At 34.1% G+C, this 27,860-nt stretch overlaps 1 protein-coding gene across 1 annotated transcript in view; it reads left to right on the top strand.

The window, feature by feature from the left end:
* Positions 1-27,860, top strand: part of ADGRL3 (adhesion G protein-coupled receptor L3) — a 792,227-nt gene that overhangs the window by 446,888 nt on the left and 317,479 nt on the right. The window contains exon 6 of the mRNA XM_032849431.1: positions 18,566-18,675. Coding sequence (XP_032705322.1) covers positions 18,566-18,675 — 110 coding nt within the window. The remainder of the gene's footprint in view (positions 1-18,565; positions 18,676-27,860) is intronic.

The raw sequence follows: 27,860 nt of genomic DNA, 5'->3' as shown, positions 1-27,860 counted from the left end.
ATTTGAGCCTCTGGTCCTTTCTCTAACCTTTCTTTTGTCCGCCTGTGCCTTCTAATCCAAGAGCCCCAAATATCTTCCAGATCTTTACGCTGCCATGCTGTTTCAATTCCCATTCTCTTTTCATTTATCTGAAGAGCCTTTTCTAGTCTCTTATTAATTGCCCCAAGGTGACTGTTATTCATCTTTTAACTCTCAATTCTGATGTTTCCTCCTCCAGGAAACCTGCTGTAATACCCTATCTTCTGTCCAGGTCAGGACTCTGTGTTAGTTTTCTAGGGCTGCTGAAACAAAGAACCGTAAACCAGGCTGCTTAAAATGACAATATATTCTCTCACAGTTCTGAAAGCCAGCAGTACTGAGAGAGCAGTAGGATATGCTGCCTTTGAGACTCGATAGAATCATTGCTTGTCTCTTCCTGGCTTCTTCTGGTGGTGGTCGTCAGTCTTTGGTTCTCCTTGGCTTGCAGTTCCGTTATCTAATCTCTGCCTCTGTTGTAATTTTGTGTTCTCCTGCGTGTCTCTACCTGTCTCCACATTTCCCTCTTCCTAGAATGACACTATCCTATTGGATTCAAGACCCACCTACATCATCCTGACCTCACCTCCCCAAATTACATCTGCGACAAGGCTGATTCTAAATAAGGTCAGGTTGTGAGATACTGGGGGTGAGCGCTTAAATATATCTCTTCTTTTTTTCAGAGAGAGGTAGAGTGTGAGAGTGCTGGGAGGTGGCGGGCACAGAGGGAAAGGGAGAGAGAGAATCCCATGCAGGCTCCACTCCCAGTGTGGAGCCCAAAAGGGGGCTCAGTCTCATGCCTCTGAGGTCGTGATCTGAGCAGAAATCAAGAGTTGGGCTCTTAACTTGCTGAGCCACCCAGGCACCCCAAAACATGTCCTTTTGGGGGACACAAATCAACCCATAACAGTGACTTTATGTCACCCTATGTCACTGTGATATACCTGTGCATACATATATCTGTCATCGCACTTAATGCATCATAGGTTAATAATCTGTTGGGGTGTGTATCTCTTCTAATAGATTTCTATCTCTTTAGAGCAGGTATCATGTCTCCTCTAGGCCACGGCACATAGTAGGCTTTTACTACATGTCAGTTAGATGAACGAATCATTGTTCACTATTTAATAAAGCAAGTCTTGTAATACAAAAGATTACGAAGATTGATAATGTCACATGATGCTCAACAATCTGATTTTTATATTCCCATAGCTACAAGGAGAAAGGAAGCAGGAATACCTTAACTCAGGAACAAAGAGAATTTAGTTCTTTTCCCGGGTCCTCACTGTTCATGCAGCCTTGGGGAAATTACTTAATTTCTTCTTGCTTATCTATAAAATACAAGTGAAAGAAGTTATAGCTTACGGATTCACTTTCAGGTATTTTTATTTTGCATTTTCCGTTCTAGAATCACCAGAGACCTAATTTAATCAGAAAGTAGAGGCTACTTACGGAAAGCCTGATAGGTCATGTTTGGTTTTTAACCTGGAGGAGATGAACGGAGGGTCGTGAAGATCAAGTGAAAATTATGAGAAAAGGCTAACTACAGAAGCAATATTGAAGCTGGTTAGGAGGGGAGCCTGGAGATGAGGTGGGGAGGCACTCACAGAGCTCAGGGTTGATTGGATGTTGCGAGGGAGGAGGAAGAAAGATTCAGGAAGCATTGTTGAATGAATCTGTCAAACACCTTATCAAATGCCAGATATTATGCTGTAGTTGCTGGCATCTAAAATTTCAGACCAGTAGAATGATATTCTGGATAAATACAAGAGGCTTTACATGTCTTTCTCTGTGTAAGTGTGCATCAGTGAAACCTCTGTTGAAGGTACTATACTTTGTAATTATAAAATATTTGCATTTCCCTCACTGTTGACCACCTTATTGTACCTTTGATGTAGGGAGATGAGGTCCTGTTACAGCTGTTTTACACATGATTAGACTACAACTCAAAAGGATAAGTGCTTTGCGTGCATGCTTATTACATTAGAAATGGACTTCTGATTCAGAATCTTAAAGTAAAGCATATTTATGTGTAATTTTAATCTTACTTTCTCTGACTATACCTGCATATATTCCATTTCCTTAACTACTAAAAATCAACAGCTACTTCTTAATTCTTATCTATCTTCAGGGATAGATCTGCAGTCCTGGAAAGTAAAAAATAACTGTGTATTTTTTTAAATGAACATGGTTTTAAAGTGGAGCACAGTTCTCGCAAACTAAATGGTTTTCTATTTTTGTCTCTGTTAATCAGGAGTATTTTAGTGAAGCCATTCATGAATAAAATCTAATAGCATAGAGATGTAAAGATCACCATATATTAATAATTTTAGTTAATGGCAATCTGGTGTGAAGGAAGAAAACTGAGGTGCCGAGTGCAAAGCGGCTTCTTTCTCCTGAACTAACATTTCTAAATTGAATCCAGTTGGTCAAAAGTGAAACCATGAAGTTTGGAGGTAGAATGCTTTACTTACTCCTGTGAGGTTTTACTTTACTTGGAATCCCAAATGAATGACCTAAGAGAGTACTTACTCCTGTGAGGTTTTACTTTACTTGGAATCCCAAATGAATGACCTAAGAGAGTCTTTCTTTTCTTTTCTTTTCTTTTCTTTTTTTTTTTTTGTAGAAAACTTATTTTACTTTTTACTTTTTTGAATTATTTAATTCTTACTATTTTTAATAATTAATTGTCATATATCCTCAGTTCAGTAACCCAACATTTACTGAGTACCTACACCATCTCAGGTTTTATACTGTGTTGTCCTATATGTTATTGCTTTTAAGCTTTAAAATTATCACAGATCATACTTAGAGATATGGAAATTGAGGTCCTGAGAGATTATGTATCTTGTGTTGTTTTTCATAATAGTATTGCTCAAATGTAGGTTCTGAGTTTAATCCTAAGGTACTTCCTTTATCACTAGTGGTATCTTACCCTTTTAAGTATCTTAAAATTATTTCGCATTTCAAAATTATTTCGCATCGTCAATAACCTAGATACTTCGTATATTTTGCGTCTTTTCCAAAATGTGTGTATAATCCATTGTGAATAATACAATATAAATCTATTTAACAATAGTAAGAATAAAATGGTCGCTTTCCTTACAGACTTTTTCTTTCTTTTCTTTTTTAAATATTTATTTATTTATTTTGAGACACAGAGAGAGAGAGAGAGACAGAGAGAGAGAGAGGAGAGCAAGTGCTCCAGTGGCAGGAGAGGCAGAGGGAGAGGGAGAGAGAGAATTTCCAGCAGATTCCCTGCTGAGCATGGAGCCTGACCCGGCCGGGTCTCACAACCCCTCACCCCCACCCCATCCCCATCCTAACATCATGACCTGATCGGAAACCAAGAGTTGTTTGCTGAACTAACGGAGCCACCCAGGCACCCCTTTAGTTTTTATTGTGTGTTTGTTAGTTATCAGAAATATTTATGAATCTTTGTTTCTCTCAAGGAAACAATCCTTAACGAACAATGTAATGACTATTGAATAATATTGGTATTGATTTTAGCTCTCAAGTTTAAGGCAGAAAGTAATGATTATGTGTATTTCATTATAAACTTTTCTAGACTGGGGCATTAGGCATTCCATTACATATTTTATTTATATTTCATATTTGTGGCTCCATAATCATAAAGGAAACTAATAAAACATAAAATTGTTTCATCTTGTTTTGGTTCAGTAATGCAAAGTTCTTTCACTTAAAGTTCAAACTATGAAATATTCATTAAATATCTATTCTATTTTTTTCATTTTTTCAAACTACATTGAAAATATCAATGATATTACAAAATATAAATAATGTAATAAACAGATGGGTACATGTTACCCAACTTAAAAATAAAATCTATCAGGGATGCCTGGGAGGCTCAGTCAGTTAAGTGTCTGCCGTCGGCTCAGGTCATGATCTGAGAGTCCTGGGATGGAGTCTCATATCGAGCTCCTTGCTCAGTGGGGAGCCTGCTTCTCCCTCCGCCTGCCTCTCTCTCTGACAAATAAATAAATAAAATCTTAAGAAATAAAATAAAATAAAATGTATCTATGGAGTCGAAGGCTTCTAGGTACTCTTGAGCCTGGGTACCTACGGTGTGCTCCTTCTCCTTACTATCTCTGCTTGGGGGGGATCCCAATCCTATTTGTGTCCATATCCCTAAGCAAGATGCAGATCTGCGTTTTTGCATTTAATATAGACAGCCTATAAAAAATCTGCTTCTATATTTTATTATTTCTGCTGTTGATAATTCCCAAAACCAGTTTATAATCTCATCTGAATCTGTTTCAGCTGCCAATTGTCAATCATTGGAAATGGCAACCAAGAAAATAAGTACAATTATATTTACCTAACTGTTGCTTATTTGCTTTAAAAATAGTTGTGATAACAGATTTTCCCCCCTTTTCTCTTTCACCACAAACCTTAAATTGTTGGTGGCTTTCTCAACCATGCATAAATTATGAGTGGTATGTCCCAGATAATTCACGGTGTTGGGTTGAGTATGATAACCTCCTTGAATATATTTCTCTAAGTTATGGAATAGGACCACAGCTCTGACAAAGACAAATGTAAAACCCTCCTGCAGACATTATCTATCTTCATGATAAAATGTCGTAAGTTGTCGTCAGTTATTCTAAGACGGATCAGCTAACACTGTCATCATTTTCAGGCCGTTAGCAAACTGTAGCAGAGTTTATCCAGGTGTGGGTGATACGTACTAGCTCTCCGGGTATTTGGCAGGTTGGTTTCTATCGTGCCAGAATTGTGTGGTGCACTTAAACCTGCTCATTTCCTCTAGAAAATGGCTATATCTCACCTCAATGCCAAAAATAATTATAGTGTTTTAAAGACAGAGAGATGTGCAGTAAATATATAGAGAAACTTTGGGGGAAATTTACAAAAAAAAATAATGACATGTATGAAAGCTGCATAGTGTAGATGTTACTATGTAAAATTTTAGAAGAGTTAAAAGGCTATCAAAATATAAAGTAGTCAATATGGATAATCCGGAAAGAGTTTTCATTCTCTTTAAATTTTAAATATTCTTTGGAATGACCATGAAATTACAAATGTTCACTCTATTTTAAAAAGGTAATGGAGCACCTGGGTAGCCCAATTGGTTGTGTCTGACTTTTGATCTCAGCTCAGGTTTTGATCTCAGGGTAATGAGCTTGAGCCCCTGTTGGGCTCCATGCTAGGTGTGGAGCCTACTTAAAAAATAAATAAATAAAAATAAAAAGGAGAAAAAATATTAAGGACTGAAAAGTCACAATTATCCTATATTTCAGTGATTATCACTGTTGCTGCAAATCCTTCAGAGCTATTCTCTACATTAATACATGCATACAGTTATAAAAGTGTTTTTAAAATATTTTTCATTTTAAATTTTACTATGCAGATTTTTCTCAGGCTAATAAAGGAAGAGTTACTTCATATTTTTTTCTTTTTTTTAAAGTATTTATTTAAAGTCCGGTTAGTTAAGATACAATGTTATATTAGTTTCACGTGTACAATACAGTGATTCATCACTTCCATCCATCACCTGGTGCTCATCAAAAGTGCACTCTTTAATCCCCATCACCTGTTTAATCTATCCTACCCTGCCTCCCCTCTGGTAACCATCAGTTTGTTTTCTGTTATTAAGAGTCTGTTTCTTGGTTTGCCTCTCTCTCTTTTTTACCTTTGCCGATTTATTTTGTTTCTTAAATGAGTTTCTTAAATGAGTAAAATCATATGGTATTTGGCTAAGTAATATCCCATTATATGTGTGTGTGTGTGTGTGTGTGTGTGTGCGTGTGTGTGTATGGATGTATAAATATATAAATATGCACATCTTCTTTATCCACTCATCGGTTGATGGACACTTGGGCTGTTTCCATATCTTGGCTTTTGTAGATAATGCTGCTGTAAACATCAGGGTGCATGTACCCTTTGGATTAGTATTTTTGTATTCTTTGGGTAAATACTTAATAGTGCAATTCCTGGAATGTAGGGTATTTCTGTTTTTAGCTTTTTGAGGAAACCATACTGTTTTCCAGAGTGGCTGCACCAGTTTACATTCCCACCAACAGTGCAAGAGTGTTCTTTCTTCTCCACATCCTCACCAACACCTGTTGTTCCTTGTGTCGTTGGTTTTAGCCATTCTGAGAGGTATGAACTGATATCTTATCGTCGTTTTGATTTGCATTTCCCTGAGGATGAGCGATGTTGAGCATATTTTTATAGGTCTGCTAGCCATCTTTGTATCTTTGGAAAAATGGCTATTCATGTCTTTTGCCCATTTTTTAATTGGATTATTTGTTTTTTTGGTGTTGAGTTTTATAGGTTCTTTTTATATTTTGCATACTAATTCTTTAACAGATATGTCATTTGCAATTGTCTTCTCCCATTCCATAGGTTCCTTTTTAGTTTTGTTGATTATTTCCTTCTCTCAGAGGACCTTTTTATTTTGATGTAGTCCCAATAGTTTATTATGCTTTTCCCCTTGCCTCAGAAGACCTATCTGGAAAGAAGTCGTTAGGTCTGAGGTCAGAGAAGTTCTGCCTGTACTCTCTTCTAAGGTTTTTATGGTTTCAGTTCTCACATTTAGGTCTTAAATCCATTTTGAATTTATTTTTGTCAGTTGTGTAAAAAGTCATCCAGTTTCATTCTTTTGCCTGTTGTTGTCCAGTTTTCCCGACACCATTTGATGAAGAGACATTCTTTTTCCCCCAAAATATTGGATATTTTCCCCTCCATTGTCAAAGGTTAATTGACCATGTAATTGTGGACTTATTTATGGGCTTTCTATTCTGGTCCATTGATCTATGTCTATGTCTATTTTTTGGATCTATGTCTATTTTTTTGCCTGTACCATACTGTTTTGATTACTACAGCTTTGTAATATAACTTGAAGTCCAGAATTGTGATGTGTCAAGCTTTGTTTTTCTTTTTCAAGATTGCTTTGGCCATTTGGGATCTTTTTTGGTTCCATGCACATTTCAAGATTGTTTGTTCTAGGTCTGTGAAAAATGCTATTGGTATTTTGATACTGGTTACATTATGTGTAGATAGCTTTGGGTAATACAGACATTTTAACAGTATTTTTCTTCTAATCCATTAGCATGGAATGTCTTTCCATTTCTTTGTGTTATCTTTAATTTCTTTCATCAGTATTTTACAGTTTTCAGAGTACAAGTTTTTCACTTCTTTTGTTTTGTTGATTCCTAGGTACCTTGTTTGTGAAGCAATTGTAAATTGGGATAGATTCCTTAAATTATCTTTCTACTGCTTCATTATTGGTGTATAGAAATGCAACACAATTCTGTACATTGATTTTATATCCTGTGACTTTACTGAATTTGTTTATCAGTTCTAACAGCTTTTTGGTAGAATATTTCAGGTTTTCTATATATAGTATTGTGTTATTGGTGAATAGTGAAAGTTTGATGTCTTCCTTGCCAATTTGGATGTCTTTTATTTCTTTTTGTTTTCTGATTGCTTTGGCTAAGACTTCTAGTACTATGTCAATTAAATGTGGTGAGAGTGGGCATCCTTATCTTTTTCTTGACTAAAGAGGAAAAGCTCTCAGTTTTTCCCTCATTGAGGATGATATTAGCTGTGGGTTTTTCATATAAGGTCTTTATTATCTTGTATGTTCCCTCAAAACCTTCTTTTTGGAGGGTTTTTATCATGCATGGATGTTGTACTTTGTCAGATGCTTTTTCTGCATCTATTAAAAGGATCATATGGTCTTATCCTTTCTTTAATTAGTATGGTACCACATTGATTTGAGAATATTGAACCGCCTTTGCAACCCAGTAATAAATCCCACTTGAATAATTTTTTAAAATATTTTGTGGGATTTGGTTTGATAGTACATTGTTGAGGATTTTTGCATCTATGTTCATCAGAAATATTGGCCTATAGTTCTTTTTTTTTTTTTTTTTGGTGGTGTCTTTATCTGGTTTTGGTATCAGGGTAATGCTGGCCTCATCATTTTTAGTTACTGTCTAGCATCCCATAGTAAGGATGCATTTTAATGTATTTAACCGGACTCTACATTAAAATGCTTATATGATATACTTTCAAAGTAAAATCCTGTGTTTAAATTTGAAAGAGAAAGTACTTTTTTATCTCTATTTTTAGTAATTGTGCTACAAACTTTATAATGTCTTAAATATGAGGTGTTTTGCCCTAGAGAAGGAAACTTAAGAGAATGATATGATGGATACTATTGTTCGCCTGTGAGATCCATTCTCTAACCACTCTTCCCTTCTTTTTCACCAACAAAATTCTGATTTGTTCATTTTCCTGTAAGGAGTGAGGTCCTTCAGAGAAGACTGGGTATCTCTCTGTACCTATGGTGGTGAACTTTCACTGGGCAAAATCAGTCATGTGGGTACCATGTCCCTTGCACAATTGTTTTAAGCATAGGCAAGTTGACATAGGCATAGACATTGGCTTCTTTTGGCTAATGTTCTCTAAGGATTTTCTGCTGAATGGCTTATATGTAGAACATCCTTACTATTGAAATGATACACAAGATAGGACTTTGCTTTTTCTGGTTTGTATCATCTCTGTGTAATAACTTACAGATACAGTGGCCGTCTTAGGACCATATGACAAAATCCAAGAGAAATTCATAATATTCAAGCCACGATCATGACTTTTTAAAATCTCTGAATTAATCAACTTGTAACAAACCAAACTTCCCATTTTTAATATGTGAGACATTGCAATCCTTATTTTTAAACCACTTTTGTTTATGTTTGCTGTTTTTTTTTTTTTCCCCCAGATAAAGCATTCTGATACAAAGAAATGTCATAGCTTTTCTCTTACATTTATTGCTTTCTGGTGACACTATAAATCAAAGCAAGTAGGGTATATGCTTGACATGTGTCTTCATCTGAGGTCATAACTAGAATTAGTATAACAGAGTCAGTCTAATAAGCCCTGGTACCAGGAATGAGAGATGAAACATCAAAGAAGAGGAGAGGAACACATGAAAATTATTGGTCTTTAGTCACTGGCATATGTGGACTTCCTTTCCTAGTTATTGTGTACCATGTCTGTTATACTTTACTTACAAAGTATGAAGACAACTAAAATTATTTTTATGTAATATATAAAAAAACCTCACAACTGCACTATGAAAAAATATGTATAAGGGCACAGTTAGACAGAAAACATCATTTACCTCTGCTATGCGTTCCTGCTTTGGAAATCTTATTTTTAATATATAATAACTTTGGGTATACTGTATGCATGCATGTATGTGTGCATACTTACACACACAGGTTTTCATTTGCTTTCGTTTAGGACTTTATTAAAAGCACATGTGAGGAAGCCAAAGGCATTTTTCCCTGCTCATCTTGTTGTTCCTTTTACAGGCTTTCATGTTAACTGACTTCAGTATCCAATGTTAGAAAAATTCCTTTTTCTTTGAATTCTTTCTGAAGCTTTTATTTTATTTTGATTTTTCATGTATAAATAGGTTGATTTGGAAATGCCACATATTGAAAAGGGGGAAAAAAAAAAAAGATTTAACTAAATGGCTCAGTGTAACATTCCTCATCTTAGACCAACCAGTCATGCAGACAAGACATTTTTGTAGCTCATGGAAGAAAAGAATGCCTTGCAAAAATTTGAGGGAGGATAATGAAGTAAGTCTGTCTCTGACTTAAAAAGAAAAAAAAAAAAAAAAGAAGAGAATAACATAAGTCATCCTGGAAAATGGATATATCAATATCCTCACTAGCTCTCAGTAAGTGGACATTGTTTTCATTTCAGAAAAGCATGCATATAATATATATGCATATAAAATATTGCTCCTTCTTATTTAGGAGAAAACGAACAATGCCTCTATCTGCTGTACTTTCAGGTAACTAATGCAGACACATACTGATTTATTTTGTTAACCATACATTGCAGGTAAAGAATGTTCAGCTCTGAAATGCTGCCATACGTAGGAGGTAATAAACCAGTAAAGATACAACGCTAATTATTTTTAAATGAGAAGTTTCTTTATAATTTTACGTTGTTATAGCATTCCCATTGTTACAACATTCAACTACTAGAAGATTGCAGCTTAGAAATCATTGGTACAGAACTCAGGACTGAAATGTTTTTCCAAGCAGTGTTTATGAATATGTTAATTTTAAAACCACATTTCCATTTATTTTGGACGTATGCTTCTATGAATTGTACTCATGTGTCTGACATAGCTAATCATTTTATTTTTGGAATGGGCTCCATAAATATTCTATGGATGTTGACTGCTGATTATGATAATTTGTTCTATCAAATATTACCCAGAGATATTTGGACTTTTGGGAAATTGGACTTCCTTGCAAGATTATCACATTTTGTAATATATTTCTATATTTTAGAGTATTATTAAATTGATTTGAAAAATTCAAAGTTTCATAAATTTGTAAATTTATATTGCAGTAAGGGAATCTGAAAAGGTTTCTAATTTTTTTAAGTTGCCACTGGAAATGTTTAAATCATGAGGAAGTAATATCTTTTTAGTGCATTAGAGAATTACTCTTTTAAATTGGGTTTTGTCAAAATAAAATTATTTCAGTCCATAAACATGAAATAGTCATTTTTAATTTATTTATAGTGATATTAATAACACAGAAACATAAATTCAATTTAATATGTATCACTGGGTTTCATTAATAATTTCTTAATGTTTGATATTTCATATTTTATAAGGTTTATGTAGGTCCAAAGTGAAACTATATTCCAGTTTCTGTAAAATACTTTAAAAGTTTACCTTTATTTGTTGGGTAAATATAGCTCAGTTTCTCACATCTAATCCTTATAATTTAAGAATGTTACTTTCTATGGTTAAAGGAACTTTACATAAGTGCTGAAATTAAGGCTCTTGAGATGGGCAGATTATCCTGGATTACGGAGGTGACCTTAAATATAATCACAAGGGTCTTTATAGGGAAGTGAACAGATCAAAGAAGAAAGTGATGTCATGTCAAAGTGAGAAAAGGTTACTGTGATGTGGGACCCAAGCCAAAGAATGAGGGGATAACCTCCAGAAATTGGAAAAATGCAAGGAAACAGATTCTGTGCAGACTCTCCACATGGCACCAACGTTGCCCACACCTTGGTTTTAGCCATGTAAGACTCACTTTGGATTTCTGATGTCCAGACCTGTAAGAGAATAGATTTGCATAATTTTAAGTTGCTAAATTTGTCCCAGAAGCAGCAAGAGAAGTAGAACAGCATCTTAGTTTCTGCACTCCTCACTAATCACTTTGGTCATGTTTTTACTCGCTTCTGTCAAATTACATTTTTCTAATATAAAGAAATGTTTGTGAAATTACATGTAAAAGAATGTAGAAAAGGGATGCCTGGGTGGCTCAGTCACTTAAGCATCTACCTTCAGCTCAGGGCATCATCCCAGGGTCCTGGTATCAAGTCCCACATCAGGCTCCCCATTGAGCAGGGAGCTTCTCCCTCTGCCTGCCACTCCCCCTGGTTGTGTGCTCTCTCTCTGACTGACAAATAAATAAATAAAATCTTTAAAAAAAAGAATGTAGAAAAAAAGAGACTCGTGGTTAGACAATTACCTTGTGAAACATAGAGTGTAGTTTTCATACGTGTCACAATGTGTTCTGTAAAGTCTCACATTAATTTTAGTTTGATATAGAATAATTTTTTTCAAAAACAAAAACACTTTATCACTTCTGTTACTCTTACTAAATTGCCACTTAAATTAAAAGTAGGCAACATCGGCAAACTCCTTTGTGAATACTTAGATGTATAGCTACAATATAAAAATGATGTTGTTTCTTTTTCATAGAGGGAGAGAGAGTGGAGAAGAGGGGCAGAGGGAGGCAGAATCTTAAGAAGGCTCCGTATCCAGCCGGGAGCCTGGGGCAGGGCCCATCTCACAAGCCTAAGATTAGAACCTGAGCTGAAATTAAGAGTCAGGAATTTAAGAGTAAGCCAACCAGGCACCCTGAATTTTTTTTTTTTTTTAATGATAATGATTGATTTTTTTTTCTCTGATTACTTAGTTCTCTTACCATTTGAATAAGATCTAGATGATTTATGACATATATGTCATATATATGTATGTATGACTATATATTGTATATGTGTGTATATATGTGTGTGTATTATATATATTTATACACACATATACACATATTTTATATATATGTATATATACATACATATATGTATATGTATGTATATATACACCATGAAATATGCCATGAAATATATGCCACATATATATGTGCCATGAAATAGTTGCCTTCTCCTTCCCAGGCTTCTAAGTCTGAAATGAACTCCAGAGCAGCAGGTCTCTGAATGACAGGCAGGGAAAAATAAGGAAAGTATAAAAAAGTTGTTCTGTTGATTGACCCTGAACAAATAACAAATAGCTGTCTTCTTTTTTTTTTTTTTCTTTTTTTTTTTTAAATAGAGAGACGGAGGGGAGGAGGGCAGGGTAGAGGAGAGGGAAGGAGAGAATCTTAAGCAGGTTCCAGGACCCTGAGATCATGATCTGAGCCAAAATCAAGAGTTGGGTGCTTAACTGACTGACACACCCAGGAGTCCTAAAATGCTGCCTTTTTTTTTTTTTTAAATATGGCTATATTTTATCATGAAAATCAGTTACTCTGATTACCTAAACTGCTTTCAGATTTAAATAGCAAAGTATTATGATGGTCATTTTCGTTTTTTTGTTTGTTTTTGCATAAACAGATACCTTTGAAACATTTTCCTCTCAGAGAATAGTATTGTATATGATTCAAACACTAATTTGTCGTACATTAGATGCTGTGAAATACTTGGCTATACTAAGTATATATGTGTTTCTTCACGTACATGCCATGTGAAAAGCGATAATGCGATGATTAATTTGCTAACAAAAAGACACTCATAGAGCCTTTTTTTGTTTTGTTTTCACACTCTTCTATCTTGTCATTGCAATGATTTTCAATGGAGTTTTACACATTTAACACTTACATGGCTGCAGCATCATGTGAAAATTTCTTAACATTCCTGGGAATGCTTGTTTGTACGCACTGATTTTAGAGTGTAATAAGAATATGTGGTGGAAGTCTTTATTGATGGAGAACCCCTGTGGATTAGACTCCCGGCACATAAATAAAACAATAATAAACTTAAATTAATTTAAGGGTACCATATTAAATTACTAGACCGTGGAAGCAAACGAATACCATCCTTATATATCTATCATATGAGAAGTTTTAAAAATGTAATTGAGGGTCATGTTTATATGCTTAACCTATAAATATTTGTAACCAAACATGAGATAATAGCTGATGATTTTTATCTGGATAATGGAAGTTAAAACAAAGATCAGTTTATTGTATTGAGCAGAAAAGTGGCTGGTTATTTTATATATAAGAAGAACTTAAATGAATAGCTGATACACACATAAATGTAGAAATATCATTTTCACTGTATGTTGCTCTGTGTTGTGGCAAATAGTGGCGCTTTTTTGTCCAAAGGTGATTTTTTCATTATCACACTTAATTGTTCCTATGCTGCTCTGAACCATATTGAAATGAATTAGTAAGCAGTAAATGATTCTGTATCATATTACTAATCCTGTGATTATGTGTATCTTCCCTGGCAATCATCATAAGACATTAAAAAAATGAATAATTTTGCTTTAAAATTAGTGCTCATAATCAATAGCATTCAACATACTAAGTAACATTCATTAAATAAACCCGATCAGTGGAGGGCAACTAGATGTGAGTTGAAGGCTTATATATGGGTTGAGTTAAAAGGACATGTTTTTGGTTTGTTTCTTTTGGAAACGTCTGCATAAATATTCATTGTTCCTTTCCTCCTTTATGCTCAGACACTGATCTTTCCAGTTGTTACATACCCGTTTGGATTGAGGGGGCCTGGTCGTGTAATATTAATTTAAATTCAGAATCTCTTTGGAATGGCTGATCCACATCGTGACTGAAGGAATCCTGGGCCACTTGGATATTTTACACCTAATCTCTGCCCCATCAGATCATCATAGTACCCCTAAGAACCTATCAGAGTGAATTAAATCAGTTCTCCAGAGTGACCGTGAAATGTATGAAGACATTCATACATTTAGATATTCGTACATTTCAGAAGATAGCAGTAAAATGGTTTTTAGGTCACTGTTCTGGAATCCAGTGACTACCATTTGATTTGTGAGAGTCTGAAAAGTCATTTAACATCTTCACACCTATTCCCTCTTCTGTGAAATTGGAGGTAGTAATATTCATCTCATAAAAGAAGTGACAAGTAGGATATATATGAATATGCTTTCTAAGTGTGAAGAGTTACACAGATCTAGGACTTTGTAACTATAAATTTTGCACTTGGGGTGCCCCAGGTAAAGCAGTTTGCATATAGCTGATGGCTTGGCTTACAGTTTTGTGGGGGTTTTTTCTGCTTGTTTTTTTAAGATTTTATTTATTTATTTGAGAGAGACAGAGATCACAACTAGGCAGAGAAGCAGGCAGAGAGAGAGAGAGGAGGTAGCAGGCTCCCTGCTGAGCAGACAGCCGGATGCGGCTTGATCCCAGGACTCTGGCAGAGGCTTTAACCCACTGAGCCACCTAGGTGCCCACCGTTTGTTCGTTTGTTTTAATGTGAAACTACTTTCTTTTATTGTTTATTATTTAATTTTATTTATTATTTTATTTATCTTTAATTTATGATTATTTATTTTATTATCTAGCCTAAACCCCAAGAGTGCCTTCCTGGCTGCTACTTCTTTTGTATTGAAAGTTCCTCTCAAAAGGAACAGTCTTTTGAAATGAAGTATTTTTAACCTCTCCTGAAACAAATGTTCATACTGGTAACCATGCTAACTATAACAACCAATAGTGTACTTTGTGCATATATATGATATTTTACATTTTTTCTAATGCATTTTTATAAGCACATTAACCTTGTGAAGGGATAAAGTAACTGGTTTAAAGGAATAAAATAACTGGTTCCCATGTTATATAAGTGAAAATTCAAATTCCAAGAGATTTCACTGAGAATAGTGTTTGGTATTTGTGAGTGCCACCTGTCTACATACATTACTGTCTACCCTTAGCAACTTTCAAATGTGCAATATAGTATTATTGACCATAATCACCAAGCTGTACATTGCATCCCATGACTTTATTATTTTATAACTGGAAGTGGTAACTTTTGACCCCCATCAGCCATTTCTCCTCAAAACTGTTGTTGGAGTGGATTTCTTTTTTATTGCATCAACTTACTGTTGAAAAAATATTGCAACTTCTATCACTGTAAATAAGCCTTAATACTTTCATAAGATTATGAGGTTTTCTCTTTGAATATTAGTGGATTAGGATGCATTTGACCATATTATTGCAGTCTTTTCTCATCCTTTATTATGTGTTCTAAAAGTATCTTTAATAACAAGGATACTGAAAATCATTTTCAAATTTATATTTATATTAAAAGTAAACAATGAAAAATTCTGAGTTTAAGGCACCTGAAAACATTTGATTATTTTATTTCACATTTATCATCTATAGTATTTTAGAATGAATTTACTTTAACGATTTTGACATCTCTATAAAAGTATATAAAAGTACTCTTACTTGTGTATATTGTTCATTGTTCAATAAGCTTTCATCAGAAGTATAGTTCATTTTATTTTTATTTACAGTGATTGAAATTAAAAAAAGAAGACAGAACCATTAAACTTCTGTTTTTGGAATGTAGTCTTTAAACAATATTAGAATGTATCGTATGCAAGAATAATATTCTAGAGATTATCTACCTTTCTCCCTGATTTTTAAGAATCTTAACTTATAAAGAACATTTAATATAATCATTTGTAACATGTAAAATTACTTTGAAAAGTTAAAGTTTTAAAGTCTTGCTGTTCACTGCAGAACAATGATGATAATGACTGCAAATATATTATTGGTATAGCATGTTTTGGTTTATATACCTTCTCACATATATTATCCCACTAAGTGAAAGGCTTTTTTGAGTTATTTTTGGTTAACATTGAGTAAGATATTTGGGACTCACAAAGGTGTATAATGTTTACAGCAAATGATCAGCTAATTTTCTTATATATGCAAAAATAATTAATATTTTTGTAAAAAATAATATGTAATATGTAAACTGGTTGGTGCACATATCTAGGTAGATAAGCAAAGAGGTGAATTAGTATAGTGTTCATATATTTTTTAATCTAGTCTATATGGACATAACCATTTGAAATCTCTGATTCAAGACCACTTTCTGTGTACTTTGATAATTGTAAATTTTTTTTAAAGATTTTATTTATTTATTTGACAGACAGAGATCACAAGTAGGCAGAGAGGCAGGCAGAGAGAGGGGCGGGAAGCAGGCTTCCTGCTGAGCAGAGAGTCCAATGCAGGGCTGAATCCCAGGACCCTGGGATCATGACCTGAGCCAAAGGCAGAGGCTGAGCCACCCAGGTGCCCCAATAAATTGTAAATTTTAACCTTTACAACTCAACTCATTAATTGCTAGTGATCTGTCTGTTGATATAAAACATTGATTGTTTAAATAATAAAAGATGTGTTAGTTGCTTTTCCATATCAGAATATTATAAGAATTCACATAACTTCTAAATGAATTTTATTATCTGAGCTGTAGCGATTAAAATAAAGTGTTGATAATAGGGTATAAAACAAGTTGACGAAGAAAGAAAGCAACACACACATATATATGTAATATATATGTTTCAAATTTGCCCTGACTTAATGACTGCAGATCAGAAATACTCCTTTTACAAAATATGCACATTTTACTCAATTTCATGATGTATACTTCTTTTATTGTTAATTATTTCTACTTCAAAAGTATTCCTGATATTTTTCTTTGATGAAGAAAAGATGAGGAAGAAATAACTCTAGGTTTTTATATCTTCTCATTTTATAAATACCTGAGATTGATTTATGAGGTTTTTTTTTTTTCCAAGGCATGATGTGAAAATCGTATGCCTTAACTGCAAAGAAACATGTATCTTATTTTGAGACATCACCTTGAAAAAGTTTTCTTTGTAAAAGGGAAGTGCTGCTATTTTTTGAAAGTCTGAATATACTAACATGCAAGGCCTCCTTGCAGCATATGCGTGAGAACGGCCACATAGACGCTGATGTTATTACACGGCTGTCTGACAATCACCCTCAGACATTAAATCCACACAAAAGAACTTTGGGGACATGTTGATCCTCAACATTAACTGTTATGCTAAATTGCCTAATAAGTATGGAATATTGACTTTTCTTAATCTTCCACTGATTGCACAGAATATATTCTTCAGCTTACAACATTCACTAATGAATCAATTTTAATTTAGGGACTAAATAAAATCTTCATTAAGGCCAACAAATGGTAGCCTCCAGTAAATACAAAGCATTTTCACAGTAAATCAAGCTAAAGTCTGCCCTCAATGCTCCTTATCCTGCCAGTATCAAAGAAGGATGCAGAAGTATATGGTCATATCAGAGAGTGAAGCATTTCTTCAAGAAGGTATAATGGCAAATACCAGCCACGAGGGACTGTATTTCTGAGATGAATAAACAAACACATTAAAAGGATAACTAGAATGTCTCATCCTATACAATTAGTGGCAATATTATAGTTGGAAAAAACCATTATTTTTTCTATAGAAATATCTACCTATCAATAAATGATCAAATCTAGACAATTTCTGAGTAAAATTGACCCTAGCAAACCCATTCTGAACTTGGGTGTCTTTTTCAAAATAAGAATCCGTTTCATTATATGTATATTTACCCGTGATTAAGTCTGCACAGCCCAGATTTGTTTAACCCAATTGCCACAAAAAATGCATAGTTTATATTTCTACTTCAGCAGTGGTTTTTGATTATTCTCTTTGGAGATTTAAAATTATTTTAAATTATAGGAGATTGGCATTGGTGAACAGCAATCTGTGAGGTTAGTGTAATTATTTATCTGAACAAAGGAACATGAGCATCAATTCTTAAAAAATAGTTTTACTTACAGTGTTAGTAATATATTCATATATATTAAAATTTACATATATTTTAATATTCAAATATTAAATTTTTATTGATTTTTTTTAAAAGTTTGGCTAAAAGCTTTTCCACATCGTATTTTCACTGCCGTTAAAATGGATGTCATGATAATTGGTGAATTTATTTTACAATTTCTAATAAAATTCTGTAGTCCTATTTTCTCAATTTTTTAAAAATAACAGCAGTTTGTGATTCCTACCAGAGTCCTTACCTGTGTTCACATTGGCAGTATTCTACGGACCAGTTAGTGTTGTTTAAACAGGATTTAACTTCTAACTCAAAATCGTACCATTTTCCCTGAAATGCTAAATTTGTTAGTAGGAGTCAACTGGATGAACTGATTTTTATTTCTAGTTTTTTAAGTGTACCACAGATATTTCCTTCAAAGGTCTAAAATTCTAAATTGACCAAAACCTTATGTAAAAATCTTTGTAACAAGAACCAAAATAAAATTAGCACTGGTGTTAGTAATGAGTTAACTTCCCATGAATTTATTATTTCTTTTCTCTTGGCTTCAGGTGCAATAACAGAACGCAGTGTGCCGTGGTGGCAGGTCCTGATGTTTTTCCAGACCCGTGTCCAGGAACCTATAAATACCTGGAAGTGCAGTACGAATGTGTCCCTTACAGTATGTATACTCCTGTTCTGTTCTTGTGAAAAGATACTAAGCATTATTTTGCATGCATTGACAAAGTCTTCTCTATGAAAGCATAAGAAGTATCATATTTTTTACATGTTTTTTTCAAAGACTGGCTAATTTGAATTTTTCAGGATCATATATCCGCCCACCACTGGAATAATTAGACGTTGCCTGCAGGATTCTGCAGCATCCATTTTGACTATACATTTCTGTATATCAAGACTCATTCTAAAAGTTTTCTTAATGCAAGAATATAAAATTTGTAGAAGAAAGTTGAAATGAATGACATGCCAATACTGCATCCTTCTAGGTCCAAGCAAATAGAAAGTGAAAATGAATAATATACTTACATATTATTATATTATGTAAATATTATATATAATATATATGGCTGTATATAACATTATATAATGTTAATGTTATATAACGATAGTGGCATAGAAATTGATAAACTTTAAGTTTAACAGAAGCAGTTATGTCTAATCTGTAAGTGCTGTCAACATTTTAAGGATGAGAAATATATTCACCCAGAAGGAACAAACTGAAAAGAAAACACAAAAATTACATGAACTAAAGCATTCTTCAGAATTTACCTCTTACAGCCTCAAGAAGTTTTCTTTGCAACTTTTCAGTCAGATATGGCATATGCCAACCACATATTTTTTCTTCAGGAATAATGAAAAATCAAACCATCAAAACTGGAGCATTTTTCTGACTTTTCTACCCAAAGGAAGAATCACCATTTCATAGAAATATTTTTGATCTGACTATTTATTATTCATGGGATTACTTAGTGAAGATCACTCAGGAAATCCTGTATTCTCACATTACATATTCAGTTCATCCCAAGAGTAGAAGACACTGGGGATCACCCATAAATCCCAGGTTCCAACTTCCTTTGACATCTCTGAAGAGAAGTATCTGGGGGTCCGCCAGTGTAGCTGTGCCAAGAGATAGTTCGAAGCTCGCCTCATTTCTGCTTATTTAAGAAGCAGCACATTATTCATAAACTGTAAGTGTGCATAATCTAATAATAGAGAGCAATTTGACCAGCAAGAAATGAATTGAAATTTTAAAGTAATAATGAAAGCAGTTGAGAGAAAATTTCATTTTTGTTTTATTTATTGTGTGATTCATTAGAGAAAGTTTATCTGGTGCAGTCTTAGAAGCTAATTTTCCTTGTTATAACAGAAATCATAAGCGTATTGGTTCTATTGAAATCTCCACTGAAGTTATGCTTCTGGTACACTGTTACCTCTAGGGATCCTTCTATGGAAAGATAAAGCTCTTACTGGCCAGTTATTATTCATTAGTGATATTTTAAGGTAATAATATTTGCCATTTGGAACTTTGTCAATTTTATTTAGATTATATAATAAGATCTTTGTGAATTATGTAGAATAGCTGTTTCCAAAGGCATTTTATAAAAATCCACCATAAGGAATACCTCATTTTTAAAGACAGTTTGAGGAAACTTTCAGTCATATTTTTGAAACATGAAGGCCGAAGTAGAAAATGTCAAGCTAGATTTTTTCACAATTTTTAAATATTAAAGAATTTCACAGCTGTCTCTTCAATTTTCTGTATTTCTTCAGAATTTCTTTGAGGACAGCTACTCCAAAATCCTCAGGCCAACTTATTTTGAAAAATCGTCTACTTAAATCATTTCAATATAAATAAGAATTTGTGCATACCCTTTGGCATAAAAGGAGTATGGTTTACCACATTATTTCCTTTCTCTTTTACAAATTTTCAGAGACGAATTATTTTATTTCTGCGTATCCTCTATATACAGGTTTCTGGTAATCCTTAAAATCTATGGATCACCTTAGATATATATCCATTATGTTAAAATATTCATCTGATTATTTTATTAAATATTAAAGTGCAGCCACTTGCCTGTTAACATACTGGTTTAAGTTACATGGGTTAGTATAATTGCCCTTGTTTGAATATCTTTAGTATGTTTCAGTTGAAAGTGTAATGTGTAATTGGGAATTCATTTAGTAAATTTAACATGATTTTAAAAGAAAAAAAAATACACAAGGAAGTATAAACCATGAAGTAAAGTATAGTGACTTATTTGAAAGGTAGATTTGTTTAGTGGGAAAAAACCGCTAGAGATCAGGAAGCCTGGGTTCAGAATATGGTCTGGTTACTTAACAGAAAAGCATAGGTCCTTAAACAAAGGTAAACTATTAAATTTTTCTTGATCTCACTTTATAGACATTCCCTGATCTGTAGTAAGTTGATTTAGATCAACACTAAGTTCTTTTTCTTATCCCTAGCATAAAATACAGACTTTTCCAATGCTGTTAAAAAAAAAAAAAAAAAAAAGAATCAATTACTTAAAATTGGCCACCATTTATTGGCACTTGCTACATCTTACTTACCACATGGGTTAAGTATTTGCATATATTATTTTATTTAATTTTCATTAAATCCTTCCTGTTAGGTATGAGTATCACTATTCTAACTGAAACTCAGTAGGATAAGTTAAAGTTTCATGTAAAATACAGAGTAGCTGGATAATGACATAGCCAAGATTTGAGCCTGTCTCTGATACCTGTTAAGGACACAGCGATAATTCTCCCCAGAGATTTTCTCCTCTGTATTTTCATGAGTTATCCAATCTTGTTTAACTCTTAAAATTTTCATCACTGTAGTTATGGCACATGGTAGAAGCAAATGCGTCAAGGGCCTGAATCTTTTTTTTTTTTTTTTAAGGTTTTATTTATTTATTTGTCAGAGGGAGAGGGAGAGAGAAACAGGCTCCCTGCTGAGCAAGGAGCCTGATGTAGGACTCGATCCCAGGACCCCGGGATCATAACCTGAGCCTAAGGCAGTCGTGTAACCATCTGAGCCAGGCAGACATCCAGCTGGACTCTTTTTGTTAGTTCTTTTGCTACTTAACTTTAAAGAGGTTTTTATGCCTTTCTTAAAACATCTGGTTCACTGCAAACTTTTATTTTCCCAATCACCCAAGAAAGCATAATGACAAAAAGGAGTTCAGCTATAAAACTTGTGCCCACAGTTTGGAATGAGACTCTTAGCTAAGTGGTAACTTAAGAAGTTACTTAAATCACCCATATTATAAGAGAAATCCTTGTATGTAATATATTTATTGAAATATCCCTAATGTGTTATTAGAAGGTAAACTTCAGACTTAGGATTCCTTGTTAGTATTTTAAATTTTTCTAATTGAACACCTCAATAAACAAATTATGTTAGGTTCTATTTGTTATACAGTTCAGTAATACCCATATTCATTTTTAATTTAAGACAAACTTCATTATATGTAAGTGATATATTTGATCTTTATGTTTTCTTCTTAATATTGAGATGTGGGAAAAATACTATTATTAATATTTTCTTTCTTTATATAGACTGTGTGTGTGTTCCCTTGGTAATATTTTTAAAGTGATACTTTCCCATGGAAAAATATAGAAAAATGAGAATATCAAAATATAGATAAAATATGCGGGAAACATATTAATATTAATAATATGTTAGCATAGACATAAAAATTCAGCAAAATTCTTTGTTTCACATCAGAAATGTGGAGTTAAAATATCCAAGATAAGCTTACAATATATTTTTTAAGCTTGCAATAATTTTTTGCAGAGGTTTTGGCGTCAGTAAATAGGTACATGGTTAAACAATGACAGTTTTAGAAGAACCTTAACCTGAATCAAATGGTATGACTTTTTTCTTTCTTTCTTTTTTTTTTAAGATGTTCATAGGAAAGAAAGTTTATAAAAATAGTGATTAAAAACAATTTTGTGAGGCCACTTTCTTTGAGTGAATCCTAAGTCTGAAGTTTACCTTCTAATAACACACTTCTCTGAATTGCTAAAGTTACATTTAATTTTTCCTAAATCTCAGCTTCTCCCTCCTGCCTGTATTTTCTTGTTTGTGTTCACAGATATCCTGTTTGTGACCATATTTGGGACAGATGAATCAATACGTTTCTCTGTTCCTGTCACACCTTAGCTGCAGTGTGACTTTTATAGCCTTCACATTTACTTTTGAGTTTGATTTTCCTCCTGAGTGTTTTGTTGTTGTTGTTTTTTTCCTCCTGGGAGATGACCCAGATATTCAGAGGTTAAACCTCAGCGTTTATCAATGCCACACTTTGGCTCCCTACCTTACTTTTTCGTGTCCCATTTCCAATTCCTTCTAGCCTGATTGGGGATTGAAATCGTGGCATCTTCAGGTAGAGTTTCCCTCATTTAGCTGGTTTACAGGGAAGATTTGTGTCAGGAGGAAAACAATAAAACAACTAACCACCAATGCAGAGTATTTCTGAGCAAAGAATCTTTACTTTGTATCCTGCTGACAATTTGTCTTTCTTCCAAGGCATACAATTTCACGCACATTACACTCAGAAAGTGCTTGTCTTTTCTCACAATCCTGCTTTTCTCTTCAGTTCTTTGTTTGTTCCTTTTAGAAATACAAACCACATATTACTTCTTCTAGCAACCTTTTCTTGGGGTGGATTTTCTTAAGAAATGGAGAGAGGGAGCACGCTATTTGGAGAGCTACTAGAAATGAGTGGTTTAACCGATCTTATGTTACACCACTTACAGATTTTCTCACCATTCACATCAGCCATCTGAAGTTACGTGCGATTGTCTATGGAAAAACATGCAAAATGAGTATTACTGGAAAATTAATATTTATAAACAATTACATATTCTATTAGTTTTTGTCTTTTTTTTACTCTAAGAATAAGCATTACACTTCAACATTTAAAACAGACAAGTGTTTATTTAGTTATAAATAACTAAATATATTTTTGCTAGTAATATTCAAATGAGTGCATATTTTAATATATGTATTCTTTGGTTCTTATTATGTAAAAAATACTTACATATTTTAAAACGCAAATGCCAAAATTAGCCCATAGGTTTACTTTTTAAGATGGCACAGAAATGTCAAGGTATAGGTTGATTGCTACTGCCTCAGTACATTTTTCAGTTTCTGACATGTAGGAGACATTTGAGAAACATGTATTAGATGGTTAGAGAAAAAAAAAATAGTCAAAATGGCTCCTCCCAAAGTATTCTGTTCACAGCTAGAATGATTAAACTCAAGAAATTCTAGTCTACAAACAAGACCTTATTAATTCAGATGGAAGATCTATGGTAAAAATATAGAGTATATGAATTTTAGTTCTTCAAGTTGTTTGGTAATTTTATTCCTCAAGTATGCTACCAGCAACCAGTTTTTCCTATTATTCTTCCCTGAGCCTCCAAGTAATGTAGCAAGTATTATCCCTTAAATATTGGTACCTTTCTAAGAGCAGGATCAGTTATTTAAATTCTCTTTTAGAAAAAAAAATTATCTTTTAGAATAATATTTATAAAAAAAAAGCAATCCGATTCTTCGTCTTTCTTTCTTTCTTTCAAGAGAAAGAGAGCAGGGTAGAGAGAGAATCTTTAGCAGGTTCCACACTCAGTGTCGAGTCTGACACGAGGGTCAGTCTCAGGATCTCAGGGTCCTGAGCCATGACCGAGAGTCCAATGCTTAACCGACTGAGCCACCCACGTGCCCCTTTCTTTTCTCCTTTTGCTCTCCCACTGCAGTTTCTTTCTTTCTCTCTCAAACATTTTTTCTCTATTTCACAGTACTTTATACGTGACAGATAATCCATAAATATTTTATAAATGAATCAGTGATTACCTAATAAAGTTTGATAATATGCCCAAAATATCATATATTTATAAAAGTTATTAGAAAACGAGAAGAATAGATGGACCATACTTTCTTGGAGGTCATAATCCTAAACTCTCTCATACCTTTTTCTAGCTGCTCATATGTTTATGGAAATTATTTTCAACTAAATGATGCCATTTGCTTTCAAGACATCCCACTTATCTGTCATCACTCAACATCTATTATATACCAGGGACTGCTACACATGTTAGCATGTAAAACTATGCGAAAAGATTCTGCCCTCCAAGAAATTAATCAAATGGGGCTCGGTCCCTGAAGTTATAGTGCTTTTAGTTCAGCAAAGCAATGGAACATTTCATATTAGCGGTGTACAGAGAATGCCCACCCACCCCATAGTGGCTAGTATGGGGTTGAGGATGGGTATTTTCAGGGACTGTTTTCTAAAGGAAATGACTCTTGAGCGGCGTCTTAAAGAATGAATAGACTCCAGTGAGAAGGACAATCATTTGTAACAGATGAGACAGTGTAAGATAAGAAACTGTATGGTGGGGGCACCTGGGTGGCTCAGTGGGTTAAAGCCTCTGCCTTCAGCTCAGGTCATGATCCCAGGGTCCTGGGATTGAGCCCCACATCGGGCTCTCTGCTCCGCAGGGAGCCTGCTTCCTCCTCTCTCTCTGTGACTGCCTCTCTGCCTACTTGTGATCTCTGTCTGTCAAATAAATAAATAAAATCTTAAAAAAAAAAAAAGAAAAAAGAAACTGTATGGTGAATGTGAAACCAAACAGACTGATGTTTCCATAAAATACAGAACATAAGAGTGACGGGGAGATGGACATGCCCATTGGCAGGTAGAAATTGTGACCTCCCTGTAGACTGTGATTCCTCTATCCCAGTGAGGGGCACAGAAAGACAATAAAAAACTGGAAAGACAAATTTAACATAAAATCTGGAGCCTACATTTCCTTCATCAATGATAGACTAGAACTGGGGGGGCGGGGGTGGTGTGCTTCCTTTAAATAGGATCTGTTCTTCTCAAATAGCTATATTATCCGGGACTTATCATATTGTACCGGGTTCACTATAATCATTTAAAATGGCTTCTGAAGATACTTTACTTTGCAACTCTTGTTCTAGAGTTTGGATCTAATCAATGCTAACAGATGTAAAAACACTCCTAAATTGTTACTATATTTCTTAATTTTTAAAAGATAGAGAGCTAGTATACTAACACAAATTCTACCTAAAGAAGTTTTTTGGTGCCTATTATGGGTCAGTCCCTATGTTAGGTGCTGGGGAAAAATAGATATGGGCCTTATAAAGCTGGCAGACTTGGGAGATAAGGCAATATCACATGAACCAAAACATATAATCATTAAAATCATTATATCATATAATAATCATTATATCATATAATAAAATCATTATATCATATATAATATAGATCATATAATCATTAAAGATTGCAATAAAATGCAAGAAGAAAATAAGCACAATTGCATGATAGAGAACAGTGAAAGGGCCAGCTCACCTAAGATGTTGTGAAAGACATGAAGAATACAGTAGGCAAAGAGTCTGGGGAAAAAAACTTCCAAGGCAAATAGAAGAGTAGCAACGAAGACCCCCAGGTGGGGAAGAGGTCAGCCTGTTCTCAGACCTGATTGAAAGTTAATGTGACTACAGTCAAGATGAGGGGAGTGACTTGGAGAGAAACAAGCCAGCGACTAGTACTGCTAATACCCTTGTTAATGAAGCAATGATTTCTTTGAAGGTTCTAAGATTTATTAAGAATCAAAACACAGGGGCATCTGGGTGGCTTAGTTGGTTAAGCGTCTGCCTTCAGCACAGGTCATAATCCCGGGGTCCTGGGATTGAGCCCCACATTGGGCTCACTGCTTGGAGAGCCTGCTTCTCCCTCTTTCTCCGCCTGCTGCTCCACCTGCTAGTGCTCTCTCTCTCTCTCAAAAAAAAAAAAAAAAAATCAGAATATGTTTGCAAATGAAATTGAATAAACTGACATTCTTTTTAAAATATGTAGTATTAAAAAATACTGCATGATTCTACAGTAATATAAAGGTAAACTTGCATCAAATAAGTCAAACATCAGGTGGCATCAATATTTAGATAAGCTCTGGGGGTGCCTGGGTGGCTCAGTGGGTTAAAGCCTCTGCCTTCAGCTCAGGTCATGATCTCAGGGTCCTGGAATCGAGCCCCGCATCGGGCTCTCTGCTCAGCAGGGAGCCTGCTTCCTCCTCTCTCTCTGCCTGCCTCTCTGCCTACTTGTGATCTCTGTCTGTCAAATAAATAAATAAAATCTTTAAAAAAATATTTAGATAAGCTCTGTATATACTTCTGGTATATGAATAATATGTAAATGTATGCGTAGATGCTAATTGTAAGGGAACAAGATGAATTGAGAGTATTAAACAAATTAACTGAATTACCAGTGTTAAGAAAAGATTTGGTTTAGGAAGTACAGTGTTGTTATAGACATAAATAAAGTTTGAGAGGTTAACTTAACTATGTTCATTCATTTATTTGAAATAATAAAATTAAAGAGCTTGGGCACTTAAACTTAATTCAAAGAAATTTTTACAATGTGCTCTAACTGAAAAGCATAAACATGCAAGATTTAAAAAGACATAGAATATAATGTTTTGTTTTTAAAATACGCTGCATGTAAGGGGGGCCCTGGATGGCTCAGTTGCTTAAGCTTCTGACTGTTTGATTCCTGCTCAGGTCATGATCTCAGAGCTGTGGAATTGAGCCCCACATTGGGCTCCACACTCAGCACACAGTCTGCTTAAGTTAATCCCTCTCCGTCCCTCCCTCAACTCTGGGCTTGTGCATGCACATTCACTAAAGAAAAATTAAATTTTTTTAAAAATTAAAAAATAAAATACACTGTATATGGAAAGCAAACTAGTGAAAACATTTGAAAGTGAGGTAATTTTCTAATTTTCTAGTTTTAGGTTATCATATTTTTCTTATCATATTTTAAAAACATAAACATATAAACCTTCTGTAATGGACAGGCGAGATGTAGGGAGTGCAGCATGTCATTATAGTCTAAAGTCATGTCAATTCTCTTTAAAATGTATCCTACTGTAGGCAATCCCAAGGCAAGTTAGGATTTAGTAAAATTAATTTTACTGTATTACACTTACCTACTATTTATGTGAGACAGCAAAAGAAAAAAAAATGATGGGTAAATAAGGAGTTGATTGTGAATATATGAGCTACATAAATAGCATGAATAAATGTATTTAGTTTCCCTGTAAATTTTCTTGTATCTTTATGCAGGAATTTCTCACAATAACTGACTTATATTACCTGAATTATTCCATATGTATGGACTTCCCAATCTGCGCTGTATGTATTAATTGAATTTTCTTTTACCAACATTTAGTGAAAATCTAGTTGTCTTTAAAATATTGCAGCGTTCAGATACCCCCAATAATATAAATATGACTAGCTCTTACCTTCTAAGAACCCAT

Source organism: Lontra canadensis, unplaced genomic scaffold, assembly GCF_010015895.1.
Source record: "Lontra canadensis isolate GAN:19392208 unplaced genomic scaffold, GSC_riverotter_1.0 scaffold1, whole genome shotgun sequence".
In the NCBI taxonomy this organism is placed as follows: domain Eukaryota; kingdom Metazoa; phylum Chordata; class Mammalia; order Carnivora; family Mustelidae; genus Lontra; species Lontra canadensis.
This window is presented reverse-complemented; position numbering and strand designations above follow the sequence as displayed.